Here is a 21,159-nt window from a genome sequence, read left to right as displayed (position 1 = left end):
AAAAATAACAACAACTACTAATTAATAAAAAAATTCAAATAAAATTATTAAAAAATCATTGTAACATAATTATAATTATTAATCAAAATCAATACAATGGTCAAATAGAAAATAAATAAAATAAAATAAAATAAAAAACCATATCGTTCTAGTTTCTTAAGCCACATAACTTGTCGGCTGAGTTGATATATTGCCATAAACATTTCCCAGTTATTCCTTTCAATAAAGATATCTACAATCAAGAATAACTTATCATCATCAACAATTTCAAATTTCTCAATTTACATCACTTTCTTGACCCTACAACCAAATCTATCCTTACTTTTGCAAGTGGTACTTTTATAACTTGTTATGGCATCAATTAAAGAATTTAATTATTGAGACACTTTAGCTTCTACTCCAACTTTTTAGATTTTCTTTTCCTTTTTCTCTTTCTCTTCTCCAGAAGTACAATTGTGATGATACTTTTAAGAAGAGGCTTATTTCATACTTTTCTATGGATCAATTATTTTAAATTGAACCCCACAACTTCACAGAAATTTTATGATATTGATACATTTGTTAATCCTTTATTTTAAGAAAATGGTTGATATTTTTTTAATATATATTTTGAAGAATTATTTATATTATATAATTTTATTTGTTTTTCATAATAAATAGATTTATGTGTATTCCTAGGCTTAGTTCAATGATAAAATCAACAGTACATCTTTAGGTTTAATATTCAAACTTTGACCTGAGTAAAAATCCTTTTGTAGCAAATTGTAATAAAAAATAAATAAAGAGGTTTATGCAATTAATTTAACAAAGATTAAAGGGTTCATGTGTATTTTCCAAAGATTAATAGTAAAAATGCCCCTCTCAGCTATTGATCAGATTAGTAGTTTTGATCTTTTAGGGGAGTACCTTAAGGGAGAGACTTAATTTTGATTACCTTTGTTCATGGATTCAACCGTAATATGTCCTTTGCCTTAGTAAGCTAGAGAGCTATAAAAAATCAATTAATGAACCTTTGCTTTAGAAAGCTAGAAAATTGTGAAATAAGCCTCTTCCTCTGTTTAAGTTTCAAATCCTTTAATTTATTACCTCTTCCGTACAACCATCTTGAAGCTCTCTGAACATTGAAAAAAAAAAAATAAATAAATAAATAAGACTATTAGATTCGGAATAAAAATTGTGACCCGAGTTTTTTTGGGTTCCTCCGAATAAAATAATTGATTAATTATTCCTGAAATGCTGTGCCACACCAAAATGATGGCTATAGAAATTCTGATCCCTTTGCATGGTCATGATCCATCCATGTGGCCCTTTTGAAATTGGGTTCGGAATACCAGCCCACCAAATCTTGTTCAACATTTGGTGCCCGTCACAAGTCTCTTTTTTTTTTTTTTTTTTTTTTTTTTGGGGGCTATCGTTCTTCTTTTCAAGTGCCAAAATAATCAGATATAAACAGGTATTTCCTAATTTCCATTATAAAACCCATTTATCAGAGCGAAAGAATATGCTAGAGCTATAGGACACGTGGTCATAATCAAGAGGCCCATTGTCTAATGAGACAAATAAAATAAAGATGAAACACACATCCTTCGTTACATAAATCCTGTCTGACAAAAATACAACATCTTTATCTATACTATAAAAATATAAACATAAATAATAAAAATAAAAAAATTAGAATAATTTATAATATTAAAAAAACAAAAATCCTGTGTGATGTCATACATGTCCTGTACTAACCGGAGCGCTGCTCAGATGAGGCTTAGCCGTTCTTACATCACAGCTGGAGCATCATCTTCTCTGGTCCAAATTACAATTGCTTGTGTGCCTTGAATGCTTTAGTGTTGCAGTGTTTTTAGGGAGTTGAAGGAGCGTGAGAATGATGGATGCAAATGAACCTCCATATCCTTGTGATAGGGGCATCTGACTTTCATGGGCATTTTGGATGGAAATTGAATTTTGTCTTTATAATGCACAATTTAAATGAATTTAGAAATTTAATTATTATAAAAAATAATTTGAGGATCGATAAAACTTACATAGGTTAGGGATTATCCTTTACAATTACTTATGTACATTTTAGTGAAAGGCCACATTGCCCTGATTCAGTGGTTAAAAGTTCACCACATGCAAATCTCAACCTCCAGTACTTATGTAGTTTTTATTTTTATTTTTTAAAAGTTTTGGTTATGGAAACATTACACGCTATTGGAATTTTGAAATATGGCCAAACATATTTCTTCTTTTAATCAATGAGAATATTCTCTTTTATTATATAAAAGTTTATTATACAATATTTTTATAAGTACTAAAATATTTATTAAATTTATTTATCAAATAATACGTGGTCAAATGTTATTTGTTAAAATATTTATATATAAAATGATAAACTTTTAAATAAATAAGTAAATTAAAAAAATAAACCAATTAAATATTATTACGTTATGTTTTACATTTTTTGATAAATAAATTTAGTAAACATTTAACTGAATCTATTATGATTATTTATGATATAAAAAAAATTCATTTATTCCTCTTATTCTTAATGAAAATAAAACCATCATTCTAAATACTACAAAATTGATATTGATTGGGTCAAATAATAATATTGATAACAATAATAATAGTTGAAATTAATTAATAAGAACTATTTATGAGTTGTTTTTTTTTTTTTTTTTTTGGTGATGGAATATAAGAATAATCAAAGAACAAAGAAAGTTTAATCAAAGAATCAAAGTAACTGATTTTGGACTTTATCCATTCCACCATATGGCACTCCAGAGGAAGAGACATTCCTCCTGCAGCGACAAGAAAGCTTGAAAACTTGGGTTAATCAAGGGTATAAATAAATGATTCTTTTGGAATTAAGCTAATAAAATAGTGATTTTTAGTACAAACAAATAAAAAAATAATGGCATTTGAAAAGAAAAAGAAAATGAATAAAAAAAAAAAAAAAGAATATTGAAAGAGTGTAATATCAAAATGAGTCAAGCATAAGACGAAGAAATTGATTTAGAAAATGAGAAAGCATATATATATATATATATATATATCCGAAGCACTGCCAATGCCATTTCTTTCACAATTCCCTTCCGAATATTATATCCATAAAATCTTCAAAACAAAACATCTAGTGCGAAAAACCAGAATTCCTTGTTTCTCTTCTTTTTTCCGCCATTATTATTGATTTTCGAGCCAACAAAAAATGGATGTCAAGTCCATCAAAGTCAAACATATCGAACACAAAAAGATAATGAAAGTTGTGAAGGAGAAAGATGTGGAACGACTTAACAAGCAACTGAAAGGGATTAAAGGTGTAGCAGAAACTCTCGAAACCGATATCAACAACGGAATTCTTGATGATGAAAAGAAGATTGCTCGACGACGCAAAAGATTCGGTTCGAACGCATACAAGAAGCCGCCTCCGGAGGGTTTTCTACCTTCCATATGGCGACCTCTACAAGAGTTTGCCATTTTAAACAACTTGGTGAACATTCTTGCAGCTCTTATCCTTTTCATCGCTGCCTCTGCAGTCGGAAGGTACATACCCTCAGCTCGAAAGTCTAAATTGATGATGAATGGTAACAAATTTGAAGTTTTGAGAGGTGGGAGAAGAAGGAAGATTTCGATATCCGAAATCGTTGTCGGAGATGTGGTTTGCTTGAAGATCGGAGACAAAGTTCCAGCAGACGGCTTGTTCTTAAAAGGTCATAACCTGCAAGTAGAGGACGGTGAGGGTGGTGACAACGTACATGTTGTTAGCGAGACGAATCCATTTCTGTTTTCTGGTTCTCAAGTTGTTGACGGTTATGGCTGCCAGATGATGGTCACTTCAGTTGGAATGAAGGCAAAGTGGTGCAAAACGATGAGGGAACACAGCCGCGATAGAAAAAGCGAGGAGAGAATCGCCACAGTAGAAAAACGATTGAACCGGCTCATTGCTTCGATTCGCAAGAACCTTGCTTTACCAATTGCTTTGATAGGCTTCGTAGTCGTGACCATCAGATACTTCACCGGGACCACCAAAGGCATCGACGGAAATCAGGAGTTCAGTGACGGTCACATCACGCATGGTGGCTTTTTCGATTCTTCAGTGCTGAAATTTTTAGCGGCTGCTTTCACCACTATTGTGGTTGCGATCCCAGAAAGCTTGCGACTGTGCGTGCCGCTCACTATTTACTATTCGAAGAAGAGAATGGTGGCTGGCATGGAAATGGTGAGTGACCTCTCCGGATGGGAAACCATGCCGTTTGTCACCACCATTTGTGCGGACAAAACAGGCACTCTCTCCATGAACCAGATGAAGGTCGATAAGTTTTGGGCAGGCAGGTACTCTTCGGAAAACGAAGCTTACTTCTTGAATGCTTCTAATTCTTTTAAAAAATTATTGGAGGAGGGAATCGCTCTGAATACAAGTGTTAGAAATGGTACCCCAACTGATAAAGCAGTTATTTCATGGGCAGTTCATGAGTTGGATATTGATATGGAAGTGAGAAGCAGGTGTACAGTTCTTAAATACGTTGTTTTCGATTCGGAGAACATACAAAGTGGGGTTTTGATCAAAAGGGTAGCAGACAACACAGTCCACGTTCATTGGAAAGGAGAAGCAGAAGCGATTCTAGCGATGTGTTCGAGCTACTACGACAGTTCGGGAACAACCAACGAGCTGGTTGATACACAAAGAGCGGAATTCCGGCAAATCATTCAAGGTATGAAAGAGAGCAGCCTCCATTGCATTGCTTTTGCACACAATAATGTTGTTACTGGAGATGATCAGGGTGGACAACAAGAAACGCTGAAAGAAGATGGTCTAGTACTACTTGCACTGGTGGGTGTCAAAGATCCACGTGGTCCGGAATTGAATGAAGCCGTTAAAGATTGTCGAAATGCGGGAGTAGATGTCAAGATGTTCACCAGTGATGATCTATCCAGCGCAATAGACATAGCTAGGCAATGTGGAATACTCGGTCCAGACCGGGACAACAACACAGTAGTAATGAAAGGTGAGGAGTTTCGAAGCTATTCTCAAAGGGAAAGAATGGAAAAAGTTGACAATATGGAAGTGATGGCAAGTTCATCTCCTGATGATAAACTCCTAATGGTGAAAACTTTGAAGAAACAAGGCCACATCGTTGCAGTTTGTGGTAATACCACAAATGGTGATGCATTGGCAATGTTAGAAGCTGACGTTGGAATCTCAATGGGAATCCAAGGACGAGGCAACACCGATGACGTCCACGTCAGCAGCGAGAAGATCTCTGATATTGTAATCCTGGATGGTAATTTTGCAACGGTGCCTAAAGTTTTGAGATCGAGTTTGGGCATTTACAACAACATCCAGAGATTCATACAGTTTCAGCTCACTCTCAATCTTGCTACTCTTGCTGTATTCTTTATTTCAGTTGTTTCTGCAGGTGAAATCCCATTGAACACCACCCAAGTACTGTGGCTCAACTTGGTTATAAACACACTGGCTTCTCTGGCTCTCGCCGTGGATCAAATGCCCCCTGACAAAGAACTTATCAGATTCAGAAGGCCACAACAACTTAAGGGTAGGAGAGAGAAAGTGCCGCCACTCATATCAAACACCATGTGGAGGAATATCTTGGGTCAAGTTCTGTATCAGATTGCTGTCGTTTTGGTTTTACTCTTCCAGGCCAAATCGTTTTTTGGTGTACAAGGTATTGCCGAAAGGAACAGCTTGATCTTCAATGCTTTCATGCTCTGCCAAGTTTTCAATGAATTCAATGCAAGAAGTCTAGGTGGGATTAAGAGCGTGTTCAAAGGAATACACAGGGACATATCGTTTCTGATTCTTGTAGCAATAACAATTTGTGTTCAGATAGCGTTTGGGGAATTATTTCTGTACAATGACAGTGATTATTTTGTGAGGTTGGGGGGGTGGCAATGGTGTATGTGTTTTGGATTTTCAGGGATTTCTTGGCCTATCGATTGGGGGGTCAAGTACGTACCTGTTCCGGAGGAACCGCACATGGACGAAGAGGGTCGAGTTTTCTATGTTGTGGAAACACGGGCGCAGCCAGGAAATGTATTGGTGGAAAGACGGGTGGAGCCAGGAAATAATCGCTAGATGCCGCGCCTTATTTCTTAATATATATATATATATATATATATAAATGTATACGCGTTAAATAAAATTATTTATCTCATATATCTGATCATATACACAGACAATACTCAATATTATATGATGATTTCATATATATGGGTCGTAAGTGCATATATATACTTGTGCCTATCTAAGAATAAGTTGGACGAGGCTCAATTTGGTATGAATAAAATTCACCTGGTGGAAAGGCTGCTGTAGAGAAGCCCTTGCTTCGAGCATGACAGTCTCATGGAAGTGGAAATATTCCAACAATATGGTGAAATATTTTATTCGGTAAATAACTTTGTCTGGTGCCCAAAAGTCTGTGAATGTTCAATACATCTCAATAAGAAAGTCTATTATTTGTGTGTTAAGAGGTGTTATTATTATTTTTTTTTCCCTATATTTTCTAAAAGAAACGATATTTTTAGCTATAATCATTAAATAGAACAAATATATACCTCCAAAAACAAATCTAATTTTATATATTCTATAAATAATATTGTTTAAATAAAGTTACAAGCAAATAATATTGTATACGTATATAGTGATTTAATTCTGTCATAATGATGTAAATAAATAGCTAGTAGTTAGCCATCCAAATTATTGTACGATGGAAGGTTTTTTGTGATCAATTTTTGTTGACTTAATTATTAGCCAGCCACGCACTCCGATCGACCAAATCTGGTTCTTTCCTTTGCGATGGAGGAATCTCTTGGGTCAAGTTGTGTATCAGATTGCTGTCGTTTCGGCATTACTCTTCAAGACCAAATAGATTCTGGGTGTAGAAGATATTACGGTGAGGAGCAGCTTCATCTTCAATGCATTCATGCTCTGCCAAGTTTTTAATGAATTCAATGCTGGGAATCTAGTGAATATCAAGAACGTATTGAAAGGAATGCATAGGGACATAACGTTTCTTCTTATTATTATAATAACCATTTCTGTTCAAATAGTGTTTGGGGAATTATTCTTTGCACCGTGACAGTGATTATTTTGAGAGGTTGCAGTTGTGACATTGGGGAATATGTTTTGGATTTGCCGGCATTTCCGGAGAAACCGCATATGGACGAGGAGGGTCGATATTTATACATGGCGGAAATTAGCAATATGTACATATGGAAATTAAAAATATAAAGGAAAATATATAATTATATATATATATATATGTATATATATTTTCATTCATGTGTATGGGTATGAATAAGATTCACTAGGTGGAATGAATATTGTGTTTGTTCTTTTTTTTTTTTTTTCCTACATTGTTTTTGTTTTGCGATCGATATTATTGTTTGTTTTTGTTTGGTTTGTATTGTGGAAACGGAACACTTTGTAGATAGAAAAATAACAAGGAAAATAATTTTATACATTTTCATTCGAATGTTTGTATAATATTTAAAAAAAAGTTTTTTTTTTTTTTTTTTTTTTTTGACAAGTCCGACAACTCTGTTTTTGGTAATGGAAAAATGAGGAGCTTTCCAACCCCACCATGGATTGAAAATTAAATACACTACACTGGCTTTCCAGCCCCACAATTGTCCTGAGTTTATAAATACACTTGCTTTCTCTGGCTCTCGCCATAGAGAAGCCCACCAAACAAAACATCAGAAGCCACCTGTGGGTAGGAAACAATTACTGATTAATAATTAAAAAAAAGGTACGAATAAAATAATTAAAACAATAATTGTAACTTAATTATAGTTATTAATCAAAATCAATACAAATTATACAAAAGTCCAATAGAAAATAAAAATAAAATAAAACCAAGTTGAATCTAGTTTGATAATACATAATTTTAACTTGAAGGCTAACATAAATAAAGAAATAAAAAACATAATTTCAAAAAAATAAAAAATTATATCATATCAAATAGTTGTGTGCTTAAGCCACATAACTTGTCTGTAGTGTTGCTATATTGCCATAAACATTTCTAATTATTCTTTTCAATAGAGATATTTGTAACTTTTTCCCCAAAAAAATAATAAATATTTGCAACTTTAAAAAATTATTCATCATCATCAACAAAGTCAAGTTTCTCATATAAAACTTGTTTCACTTTCTTCATGTGTCCTACAACCAATTTTTTCTTTACTTTTGTAATTGGTACTCTTATTTCTTAATGCATCAATTAAAGAATTTAATTGTTGGGACACCTTAGCTTCTACTCCAACTACAACTTTTATAGAGTTTCTTTTCCTTTTTTACCTTCTCTTTCATAGAAATGCTTTTTAAGAAGAAGAGGCTTATTTCAGGGAAAAATTATTCTAGAATATTTCATTTCATCGAAGTCTTGTTTTTCACAATTTTCCATTTAAAGAACGCTATGCATGATACAGCATTAGTGTTTTCGTGATGGCATGATACATTTGTTTTTCCTTTAAAATGTTAGTGAATTGAATCCAAAACTTCACATTGACATTAAACTGTCCATGCATGAATCATTGTGATATTGACATTTTTGTTATTAATCCTATAGTCTAAGAAAATTATATATATTTTTTTCAATAGATGTTTTGAACAATGATTTAAATTATATATAGTTTTATTTGTTTTTCATGATAAAGAGGTTTATGCAATTAATTTAACGAATTAATGTGTGTATTCCAAAGATTAATATTTAAATGCCCCAGTTAATCAGCTAGTGATCAGATTGGTAGTTTTGATCTTTTAGGGGAGTCCCTTAAGGGAGAAACTTAATTGTGATTACATTTGTCCATCGATTCAACTCTAATATATCCTTTGCTTTAGAGAGCTTAGAGACCTACAAAATGTCAATTAATGAACCTTTGCTTTAGAGAGCTAGAAAATTGTGAAATAAGCCTCTTCTTCTGATAAAGATTCAAATCCTTAATTTATTGCCTCTTCCTTACAACAATCCTGAAGCACTATGAACATAGGGAATATAAGGAAATAGACTACAGTAAAACTTTATAAATAATTGTTCGGTAAATAAATTATTTCACTAAAACAATAACTTATTCGGTACCAACTCAAGCATATTACTAAATTAATAATCTTTTCTAAATGTATAAGATGATAAAACTTATAATATAAATTACAAACATAATTAATTATATAAATTAATAATTGAAGAAAGTAGTAAAAAATAATAAATATATATATATATATATATATAAACATTTACAATACGTATTAGGGAATATATATTTACAATATATATTAAGAAAAATTTTACTCAACAGTTTTTATGTTTTCAATTTGGATTTTTTTCCAAAATATGAATTTAAGATTTTTTGCTTTTTCTTTATTATATCTAAACAATCATCAGCCTGATTTTTAATATTTTGTAATACATACACCACATTCGAATGTTCCTTTTATTTCTGTAGCAAATAATTATTTAAAGATAATAAGGCTTGAAAGATCTCACTGGAAAAAAAATTGGTAACATGCACAATTATCATCTAAATCATTATCATCGATGGATATAATTATTACCTCTTAGTATACTTTCTTCTTCAATAGGCAATTTCATCACTGTATATTTATCTAATATCTAATCATTGAATCTATAATGTTGACATGACAGAATCTGCTAAACAAAACTGAGGAAGGGTATTCTTATTCCAAAGAATAGCTATATAGATTATAAAATAAAACGAAAAGAAAAAGTTAAAAAAGCATATAATTATAGCTAGAGGAGACGTGTTCATAACCAAGAGGCCCTATCTTATGGCAAATCCACACGTGTCGTGCACTGAATGAGCGCCGCTCAAATGAGGCTGACATAGATGTCCTAACGTCGTAGCTGCAGCATCGTCAATGGGATCCATCTAATAAGGCCCACATATGACAATTGACATTGCTTCCTAATCTGGGTTTTAGAAAAATTCCTCATGGCCTTGATCCAGTGATTAAAAAGCGCTCACCACCTGTAGATGTTTGGGGACTTTATCCATTCCACCATATCCCACTCCACCGCAAGATATATATTCCTCCTTCCCCTTGAAGCAGCGACAAGGTATCGACCTCGTACCCAAAAGCTAACTAAAAATTAGATTAAATATATAAATCAGTACTCTTTTTCAATTAAGCTAAAAAATATATATATATATACTGATTTTTATTATTATTATTTATATATATATATATATATATAAATACATCAATGACATTTGAAAGCATTTGTCCGAAACACTGCCATTTCCTTCACAATCCCCTTCCTAGTATTATTATACATAATACCTTCAAAACAAACAAGACCAGGATTCTTTGTTCCTCTTCCTTTTTCCAACCATTATTATTGATTTCGAGCCAACAAAAATGGATGCTGTTATGTCCAACAAACAAATCAAACACAAAAAGATCATGAACGTTGTGAAGGAGAAGGATTTGGAAGGACTTAATAAGCGGCTGAAAGGGATTAAAGGTGTAGCAAAAACTCTCGAAACCGATATCAACAACGGAATTGATGATGATGAAAAGAAGATTGCTCAACGACGTAAGAACTTCGGTTCAAACGCATATAAAAAGCCACCTCCAGAAGGTTTTTTACGTACCACATGGCGACCTCTACAAGAATTTGCCATTTTGAACAAGTTGATGAACATTCTTGCTGCGCTTATCCTTTTCCTCGCTGCCACTGCTGTCGGAAGCTACGTGCCCTCAGCTCACAAGTCTAAAGAAGTGATGATGGATGGTCATAAAATAGAAGTTTTGAGAAGTGCTAGACGAAGGAAGATTTCGACATCGGAAATCGTTGTTGGAGATGTGGTTTGCTTGAAGATGGGAGACAAAGTTCCAGCAGACGGCTTGTTCTTAAAAGGGCAGAATCTGCAAGTAGAGGATGGTGAGAGTGCAGACGCCGTACAAGTTAACGAGCAAAATCCATTTCTGTTCTCTGGATCTCAAGTGGTTGATGGTTATGGAGGATGCCAGATGATGGTCACTACAGTTGGAATGAAGAAAAAGTGGTGCGAAATTATGAGTCAACACAGTCACGATGGAAAAAGTGATGAGGAGGAGGAAATTCCCACAGTAGAAAATCGAGTGAACCAGCTCATTCGTTCCATTCGTAACAAGCTTGCTCTACCAGTTGCTTTGATAGGTTCCGCAGTCGTGCTCGTCAGATACTTCACCGGGACCACCAAAGACATTGATGGAAATCAGGAGTTCATTGATGGTCACACTACGCATGGTGACTTTTTCGGTTCTTCAGTGCTGAAATTTGTAGCAGCTGCTTTTGTCACCGTTGTGGTCGCGATTCCAGAAAGCTTGCGGTTATGCGTGCCGCTTACTGTTTTCTACTCCAAGAAGAGAATGATGGCTGACATGGAAATGGTGAGTGACCTCTCCGGTTGGGAGAAAATGCCATTCGTCACCACCATTTGTACGGACAAAACAGGCACTCTCTCCGTGAACCAGATGAAAGTCGAAACGTTTTGGGTGGGCAAGTACCGTTTGGTTAATGAAGCTTACTTTTCGAATGTTTCTGATTCTCTTAAAAATTTGTTGGAAGAGGGAATCGCTCTGAATACAAGTGGCAGTGTTAGAAAAAGTACTACTCCAACTGATAAAGCAATTCTTTCATGGGCAGTTCATGACTTGGAGATGGATATGGGAGTGAAAAGCACGTGTAAAGTTGTTAATCTGGCCGCTTTCGATTCGCAGAAGAAAAGAAGTGGGGTTTTGATGGAAAGGGAGGTAGACAAGACAGTCCACGTTCATTGGAAAGGAGAAGCAGAGGTGATTCTAGAAATGTGTTCAAGCTACTACGATATTTCTGGGACCACCAGCGAAGATCTCGGTGCTGAACAAAAAGCCGCATTCCAACGAAACATTCAAGTTATGAAGGAGAGCAGCCTCCAGTGCATCGCTTTTGCACACATTGAAGATCAAGCGGCTGATGCTACCACTGGAGATCAAACGGATGGAAGTCGTCAAACGCTGAAAGAAGATGGTCTGGTACTATTAGCACTGGTGGGTATCAACGATCCAAGTCTTCCACAAATGAAATCAGTCGTGGAAGATTGTCAGAAGGCCGGAATAGATGTCAAGATGTTCACCGGCAACGATGTTTCCATGGCCAAAGACATAGCCAGAGGGTGTGGAATACTAACAGGTACTCCAAACCAGGAGGAGGGAGAAGTAATAAAAGGTGAGCAGTTTCGAGTCTACTCTCCAAATGAAAGAAATGAAAAAGTTGACAAAATCCGAGTCATGGAAAACTCATCTCCTGATGATAAACTCCTGATGGTGAAAACCTTGAAGAAACGAGGTCACATAGTTGCAGTCTGTGGTAATGCCACAAATGGTGATGCATGGGCAATGATAGAAGCTGATGTGGGAATCTCAATGGGAATCCGAGAAGGCACTGGCGCCGGTGGCATCGGAGTTAGCAGCAAGAAGATCTCCGATATTGTAATCTTGGATGGTAATTTTGCATCGGTGCTTAAAGTTGTGAGATCGAGTATTGGGATTTACAACAACATACAGAAATTCATACAGTTTCAGCTCACTCTCAATCTTGCTACTCTTGCTGTATTCATTATCTCAGCAATTGCTGCAGGTGAAATCCCATTGAACTCAAGCCACGTCTTGTGGCTGAACTTGATTATAAACACACTGGCTGCTCTAGCTCTTGCCACAGAGAAGCCCACTGAAGAACAGATCAGAAACAGGAGGCCACTTAATAGGGGTAGGAAAGAGAAAGTGCCACCACTCATATCCATGATCATGTGGAGGAATATCTTGGGTCAAGTTGTGTATCAGATTGCTGTCGTTTTGGTATTACTCTTCGAGGCCGATTCGATTTTTGGTATAGAATATGTCACGGTAAGGAACAGCTTGATCTTCAATGCTTTCATGCTCTGCCAAGTTTTTAATGAATTCAATGCAAGAAATCTGGAGAATATTAAGAGCGTGTTTAAAGGAATACACAGGGACATACCGTTTCTACTTGTTATTGCAGTAACCATTTGTGTTCAGATGGTATTTGTGGAATTTCTTCTGTACCATGACAGGGATTATTTTGAGAGGTTGGAGTTGAGGGAATGGAGTATATGCTTTGGATTTGCTGTCATTTCTTGGCCTATTGATTGGATCGTCAAGTACATACCTGTTCGGGAGAAATCGGACGTGGACGAGGCCTGATTTTTTGGGAACGAATAAATTCACTTAATTAGTCAAATGATTGTTTTTGCTCCCTTTGCTTTTTCTGTACTACTTTTTTTTTTTTCCTTGCGTGATTGATATTGATGTTTGTTTGTTTGGTTTTCGTATTGTGGAAACAAATGATGAAAACCTTGTAGATCGATGGAATAATACAAGGAATATATATATATATATATATATATATATGTATGTATGTATGTATTGTGCATACCTATGCCTATCTACGAAAAGTTGGGCGAGGCTCAATTTGGTATGAATAAGCTTCTCTTGGCTTTTGTTTTCCCTATGGTTTTCTTGTATTGTTTTTGTTTTGTGATCGATATTAATGCTTGTTTTGTATTGTGGAAACTGAACACTTTGTAGATGGAAAAATAATAAGGATAATATTATATATTTTCATTCAAATATTTGTATAATATTAAAAAAGATTTTTTTTTTCTTTTTTTTTTTTTTTTTGGCTGGTTGTTATAAAGTCAACAACTTTGTTTTTGGTAATGGAATAATGAGTAGCTTTCCAACCCCACCATGGATTGAAAATCAAAAATATTTTGACTATGAATGAAGGGCAGGACGATGAGATAATGTTTGATATGAAAAATTCTATTCTATTTGTCATGGTGACCATTACCATGATTTGCTTTTGGGGGCAAATGACTTTAATTAATTGAAACTTGATTATTTTACCTTATGTATATCCTGTTTATTTAGTTAGCTTCCTTTTAAAAAAATTTATATTTCTCATAACCAAACAATGGTCAACAAATTTTTTGATGGAGTAAGCAAATTTTTGAAAAAAAAAAAAATAACAATGATAATAACAATGGTAAAGAAAATCCATGTGAAATTTTGACATCCTAGCAAAGGGTTTGTTTATGTAATTTAAACCAAAAATGTTAATAGCTTTCAAATTTAATCTACGAAAGTATGGTAAAAATAAAAAATAATTTCTAGTTAATAAAAAAAATTCAAATAAACCAAATTAAAAAGACAATTACTATAATATAATTATAATTATTAATCAAAATTAATACAATAAATCCAATAAAAAAGGAATATATATTTATATATATATATATAACCATGTTGGTCTAGTTTACATAATCCTATTTGAAGATTAACATAAATAAATAAATAAATAATGACATACAGATAAAATATTTATGTTCTTAAACCACATATTTCATCTACTGTCTTGCTTTATTGCCATTAACATTTCTCTGCTTTTCATTTTAGTAAAGATATTTGTGGCTTTAAGAAATAATTTAAAACGTGCATTGATCCTTCAACATTATAATCAGGTTTTATCTTTAATTTTTGAATTTTATTATTTATCATCATTAGTGATGATAATCAGTTTATATAATAAATTTCAATTAAAAAAATTTAATTATAATATTTTTATATTAAAATTTTAAAATAAATATTTTAATAGTAATAAATTAAACATGTAGATCATATTAATAATCGATCAAAAATGACAAATAGCATTTTTCTTACTTTTTTAAGTGTTATTCTCATATGTTATAGCACCAATTAAAGAATCTAATTGTTGAAACACCTTAGATTCCACCCAACTCTTTTAGCCTATTTCTTTCTTTTTCTCCCTTCTCGTTAACACAAGGTGCATTAATGAAAGGAGATGCAATATTAGGGGGAAAAAAAAAGAGTCAAACATCAATTGTATTCTTAATTCTATAATTAAATTATTGATCATAATTCCTTTCTTCAATGTCCTCTTGGATATTGTTGTTATATTCCCTTCTTCCACTAAAGGATAATAATCATCTTCATTTCTTTAATAAAACCTTGTGAAGGTGCCCAAACTCCTTCTCGTGTGACAACAATATCTTTAAATAGAACATCTAGTTGGTCAACGTTTTTAAAGCCTTTAATCCAAACTTAGTAGCTTCAGATCTCTTCAACAATTAATATTCCTAACAAAATTAATGATGGAAAAAATAAATTTAATTACGCTATTTATAAATACTTACAAGCTTAATTAATTATTAAACCTTCAACGTCCACTCCCACCATTCATCTGCGGTATCAAAGGTTTGTTTATAGCATCCCAACCTAAACTAGTCTTCTTTCCTATTAAAATTGTCCACAATCACTGCCAATTCTTTTTTTAATTTGTATCCATTTTGTTTTTAATTTGCTTCTAGTTAATTTGTAGTTTCTTTTAGTTACCTCATTAATTTTTCATCCCTCACCAAAGGCTCCAACTTGTCGATGTCTATTAATTATCTCTGCAACACATATTCTTGATAAATGTATCAACAACCTTATCACCCCAAGTTGTCTTGTATTGTTATTCATTTTCTACCCCATTTGCAAATTGAGAACGATTACCTATTCTTAGACATCTTCTACTGAAAAAATATAATAATGTTAATTATTTGACTCACCAGTCTAAATTTTCAAATAACTTATCAACCTTATAACCTAGGAGAGATAAATAAATAAGGTATCAACCAATTGTTCCCTATGCTATCCACACATGTTTTCTAATTTTCCTGTGGGATTCTTGCTGATCATCTATGTGCTTTTGCATGACTTATAATATGTACACACACACACACACACATATATAGTAATTTGACTCGTTTGATAATAAATTTATTTTTTATTTTTTATTTTTTTTATTTTTTCTAAAATTTATATAATTTTCTTATTCAATAATTTATTAATATTAATTTATAATAATTAGAGTTTATTAGACATGTGAATTAATTAGAAATATTTAAAAACCAAATTATTCAATTAATCAAATTACATATAATTAAAATATATATATATATTATTTTTATAGACTCTGTCGATCAGAGCGTGAAGGGGTTTACTTGTACGTGGACTCAATACTCATTCTTCAATCAATCGAACGGATGGTATTTGAAGGTACGTACCAAACTGGTTTTTCCAATGCACTTTCCACTTTAACTTTTCTTTTTTTAATTTTCTCTAACTTTTAAAAAAGAAAAACGGAAGAAAAATAAAAGAGGAAAGAAAACGAGGGTGGCCAGCGTTTTACGGTTTTAACCATGATGCTTGCCATGCCTATATACATTTTTATATAAATAATAAATAATAAAATAAATTAATATTTAATTACCTTTTCAAATGCCAGAAAATGGATCAAAATAGGATTTTGGGTTTTTCATATAGAGTTAATTAATTATAATTTCAATACTTTCTACAGTAGTATCCTATCTAACTTTCATAATTTCACTTCTTTTTATTTCTTCCGTACGTACCGTACCTTTCAAAATTCCACCTGCTTAGTTTTTTCAAACCTGACCAAGATGATGGAATTAAATGCCTAAAGTGATTGAAAAAACGAAATAATGATTTAAAAGGAAAATAAAATAAAATTGGAATTGATAATACAGAAGAATAAATGACGCAAAAGTAGTAATCCTTTGATGGTTTTTGGGACATTCCTTTTCTTCAAAAGAAAAAAATAAATAGATAGTCTTAGTAATTCATGTAATAAGAATTCATGGAAATATGTCAAAACTGGTGGCAATTCTGTAGATAAAATCTCAATGTCATAGGGAAAATATTCTGTAGATAATTTTTTTTTTTTTTTGGTTCCTTTATTTTTTAACTAAATTTATAATTATTTGATATTTCTAATAAATGTTCTGACTACCATTAATACTAACAAACATTTAAAGTAAATAAATTACTCATATTAGATAGAAAAACCTCCAAGAAAAAAATTAACACATTACCAAAAGACATCTAAATCAAATATGACCAATGGGCAAAGATAAGAATGCATTCCAGTACATGCACTCCATTGCCCCAAGTTCAACCCTTCAAGCTTCGTAGGCTTCTTCAGAATCTCTAACATCATTACTTGAAAAGACCACGGTCAATATGCAATTATGCATTTAAACAATTTATCCTTATGTAACCCCTCAAACACATTCTTCTTCTCTTACTTTCTTGTGTTTAACTCATTGAAAACTTGGCAGAGCACGAAAGTATTGAAGATGAAGTTTTAATTTATCCCTTATCAAATTCACCCACAGTAACTGAACTTTGGCAGGGATACAAATTATGAAACCCAAAATATAGTTTTGGTTTCTTTCTTTTCTTGATCTGTTTTTTCAATTTCAACAAATGCAGATTTCACCAATTAAATTCCGAACCTATCTTCAAATTTCTATATCAGCCATAAAATAAAAAAGCAATTGCAAATATAAGTTAAAATAAGCATAAAAATAAATAATAATAAATATATAGTGACATTTAACTGTATCCTATATATATCATACAAATCAACAAATTAATATTCTCATATATAGTGACATTTAACACTATCCTATATATATCATAGAAATCAACAAATTAATATTCTCTGCTTTACTATTGAATACCAAGGTCGTTATTCTTGAATAAACATAACTGCAACTTCTTCTTCTTCTTTCTGTTATTATTATTTTTATTTCCTTCTCTTTTCTTTTGCTTCTCAAATGTGGCTGTGAAGTTTGTCAGATTCCAGAGAATCAAAGAAACGCTTGGGTGGTAGGTTCGCCATTTGATTTTGAAGACAGAAACCAAATCTATATTTTTGGGTAAAAATTTGATTAGGATAAAAAAATTGATGGACTTCTCTCTCAAGTCATTCATTTAGTCATTCTTATTAGTCACCGTTTGCCATACATTTTTACACATTCTCTAGAACTCAAAACCATAAGCCTTAGCTTTGATTATCATCAAATAATCAAAAAATTCTCTTACTCGCAATCCAATTGCTTCGAGTAAGTCTTTCTTTCCATAAAACTCTCTTCTTGTTTAATGAACTAGCTATAACTTATTTACCTTTTCCTTTTTACCATTTTCATATATAGAACGAACCCTTAACTTTGATTATTATCCAAAATCAAGAAATGCCTCTTACATTCCCACATCTCAAGTGGCTTGGAAATTTTTTTCTTTCTTTTTTTCTTTTTTTTTTTCTTTTTTTTAATGAGACTATCTTCTTGTTGATCTTTTTTTTAGTTTTTTTTGGTTTTTTTATCGTTGTTTAATTAGATTCCAGCCTTTCTTTTTTTTTTCTTTTTTTTCTTTTTTTTTTTCTTTTTTTTTTTTACCATTTTCACACAATTCTAAAACCCTAAGCTTTAGCCAATTATTTGAGTCAACAAGGTTGAAACATAAGCCAACAAGTTGTCACAAGCCTAACTCTCTCAACCTTCCTATGCAGCACGTAGTATCTTCTTTCTAAGTCAGCCTTATTCACAAGGCTTTGCACAAATGCAGAAGCGAAAAGGAGTAGTGTAGGAAGTAGTAGATCTTGAGATAGCTTGAAAGAATATAAGTACTTGTATTACTAGAATTTTTAGATTTCTTGGATGTCTTGGATATGTTACAAATGAAGGTCAAACCCTAGAAGACTTGGCACATCTCAAAATAATCTACAACATTTTAAATATGAACACATGGTATAAATTTAGTTAAGATTTTAGACTAGTCTAGGATTATCTACATGATATTGATATGGAATATTCTAAAGAAATTCTTGGATGTAAATATATACACATGGCATACATGTAGTTAAAGTTTTAGACTATTTTAGGATTATGTAGCACCCTGTCCTAAACAACATCAAAATTTTCTTTACGTTGACCGAGGTTGATCGGGTTTAATTGCCATTGACCGAGAGGGGTCAAAATTTGACTTTCTGATAAGGATAGAATTTCTCTTTAACCGGAGTATCGTTGCAAAGTATGTATTAACCCGAGTCCATAGATTAGTAGCACGTAAAAAACGGAGCTACAGTTTGAAAGATATGAGCAAAACAAGTTAAGGTCCGAACTGTCCAAGGGGTGTCGGAGTTAACCTTTTGTTCGTGCAAAGTTGAGCTTTGACTCATACATGGTTGTGAAGTACTCGTCGATGCGAGTTCATAAACTAGTGGTGTCAGGACCCGTAGACAAGCCTTGATCCCAGGAAAACCCTACCGGACCTTCCAATGGAAAATCCGACAGAATCTCCCCTAAGGGTTGAACTTACCAAAATTTTCTTGTACTGAAAATACACTTCTATATACATCCCCTTATTCCTCCCACATTACTTCAATTTAAATCCACAAATGGCAACACTTCGAAAACAAATTAAATAAAAGGCATATAATGGAATTAATTTAGTAAATAACCAATTAAAATATATCATCATAGATTCTCGTCCGCCCACACCACCCACTTAGTGCTACACATGTCAAATACACTTTAAATATCGTTTTACAAATATGCCAATGCATAACATAGAAAAAAAAGGTAAAACAACATCACATTAACAATAAAAAATATATATATAACAAACGTTTTAATGATGATGGTATTGATGTAACTTGCCTGAGGGCTATTATATTTCCATACATATATTAATGTAACTTGCCTGAGGGCTACCATATTCCTATACATGTATTAATGTAACTTGTCTGAGGGCTATCTCACCTACCCAGAGGCTACCACTTGTCCGAAGACTATTATACTTGCTTGATGGCTATCTTTCTTGCCCGTAGGCTGTGATATTTATCCGAAGGTACCATATGGCAGTAATAATAATAAAAATAATAACAAAATTAAAATTAAAGATCTCATAATAATGTCAATAAAAATAAAAATAAAAATAATAATCAATAATAACAACTATAATTATAATAATGATAATAATAGAAATTGGAATTACAATAAAAATAATCATTGTAAGTAATAATAACAATCCCGATAACAGTGACAATAATAATTAAATAAATAGTTAAATACAATTAATAGGAATAAGAATATAATAATATCGATTAAGAATATTAGTAAGAAATTAAATTACAAATAGATAACATAACATAAATACGTAAAATCATATCTTAAAATCCATAGCATAAAATGAAATATGCACGCTCGTAATGGAGATATGTACGATACCTTCTAACATGCTACGTGATCCATGATTCCAGCTGTCGCCGACACTCTGCTACCAATACAAACCAGGGTGGTTGCCTATATTGGCCGTCCGATCCCCTGGACTCGTAGGCAACATGATTATGGGGCTGGCTCTACATGGACCACATTGGTTCGCCGCCTCCGTATGGTGCGGTATATGCAGTATAATATTAAATAATATAACATACAAATATATGTACGAACATATAAAAAAATACTTGATGCATTATACTATATACCAGTGGTGCCCGAAGGTACCCAGCGTCTCGAGCACCGACTGATGGGAGGTTAAAGAGAGAAACTTGCATACGGTCGCTTTGGCATCCAGACAGCACCGCTGCTTAAACCGTCATCCCGGCCATAGAGGGGGGCGGCTTATGTGCACTATATCAAACTTATCTGTCCTTAGTCTGGTGGCAACTCACGGGAGACATTATAACTTGCGCGCTTATCATAATCACATATACAATACAGAACACCGGTATGTGTATGGGTGCATCTTAAAAAGAACTATAAATTTCATAATATTATAAAATATTAAATATTAAATTTAGATAAAATATAATCCAATTCATATGCTTTTATCAAATACATAAACAATAATAATAAATAATAAATAATTAAATATACAAATATATCCTTGATCACAATAATTTAATATAATTATCTTTTTCTTCTCAGTCCTTCAATTCAATTTATATCAAAATTTATCATCAAGGCCACATACAATTTCACATACAAGTAAAGATACAGAAATACATTAAAGATATCGCAATACAGTTTATTATAAGTCATCCATAGATATCTACGTATATATTCGCATATATATATATATATATATTTACATTTTCACACATTTAAATATATATATATGCACGGTAAAACATTTAACAATCAATTTAACAAGCGCAATGTCCAGATACATATGTATAAATACATTTTGATATGCATAATCAAAGGCTTCAA

The 21,159-nt window shown here is 32.6% G+C and overlaps 3 protein-coding genes across 3 annotated transcripts; all 3 read left to right on the top strand.

Moving 5' to 3' along the window:
* The first annotated feature begins 3,202 nt into the window (after window positions 1-3,202).
* Window positions 3,203-6,088, top strand: LOC132803161 (calcium-transporting ATPase 12, plasma membrane-type-like). Its single transcript, XM_060815427.1, has one exon. The coding sequence runs from the start codon at window positions 3,203-3,205 to the stop codon at window positions 6,086-6,088; it is 2,886 nt and encodes a 961-aa protein (XP_060671410.1).
* A 4,302-nt stretch (window positions 6,089-10,390) lies between these two features.
* On the top strand, window positions 10,391-12,800 carry LOC132803160 (calcium-transporting ATPase 12, plasma membrane-type-like). Its single transcript, XM_060815426.1, has 2 exons — window positions 10,391-12,607; window positions 12,705-12,800. Exons 1-2 carry the CDS (start codon window positions 10,391-10,393, stop codon window positions 12,798-12,800), a joined length of 2,313 nt encoding a protein of 770 aa, XP_060671409.1.
* Window positions 12,801-12,802: 2 nt separating this feature from the next.
* Window positions 12,803-13,219, top strand: LOC132803159 (putative calcium-transporting ATPase 13, plasma membrane-type). Its single transcript, XM_060815425.1, has one exon. The coding sequence runs from the start codon at window positions 12,803-12,805 to the stop codon at window positions 13,217-13,219; it is 417 nt and encodes a 138-aa protein (XP_060671408.1).
* Window positions 13,220-21,159: the final 7,940 nt, after the last annotated feature.

The sequence above is a fragment of the Ziziphus jujuba genome, chromosome 3 (assembly GCF_031755915.1).
Source record: "Ziziphus jujuba cultivar Dongzao chromosome 3, ASM3175591v1".
Classification (NCBI taxonomy): Eukaryota; Viridiplantae; Streptophyta; class Magnoliopsida; order Rosales; family Rhamnaceae; genus Ziziphus; species Ziziphus jujuba.
This window is presented reverse-complemented; position numbering and strand designations above follow the sequence as displayed.

Bases quoted from the DNA above. Each gene is read 5' to 3' on its own strand.
- LOC132803159 (XM_060815425.1), top strand. From the start codon at position 12,803: ATGTGGAGGAATATCTTGGGTCAAGTTGTGTATCAGATTGCTGTCGTT.
- LOC132803160 (XM_060815426.1), top strand. From the start codon at position 10,391: ATGGATGCTGTTATGTCCAACAAACAAATCAAACACAAAAAGATCATG. The intron at 12,608-12,704 runs GTATTCATTATC...TGGCTGCTCTAG, and splicing joins TCAATCTTGCTACTCTTGCT to CTCTTGCCACAGAGAAGCCC.
- LOC132803161 (XM_060815427.1), top strand. From the start codon at position 3,203: ATGGATGTCAAGTCCATCAAAGTCAAACATATCGAACACAAAAAGATA.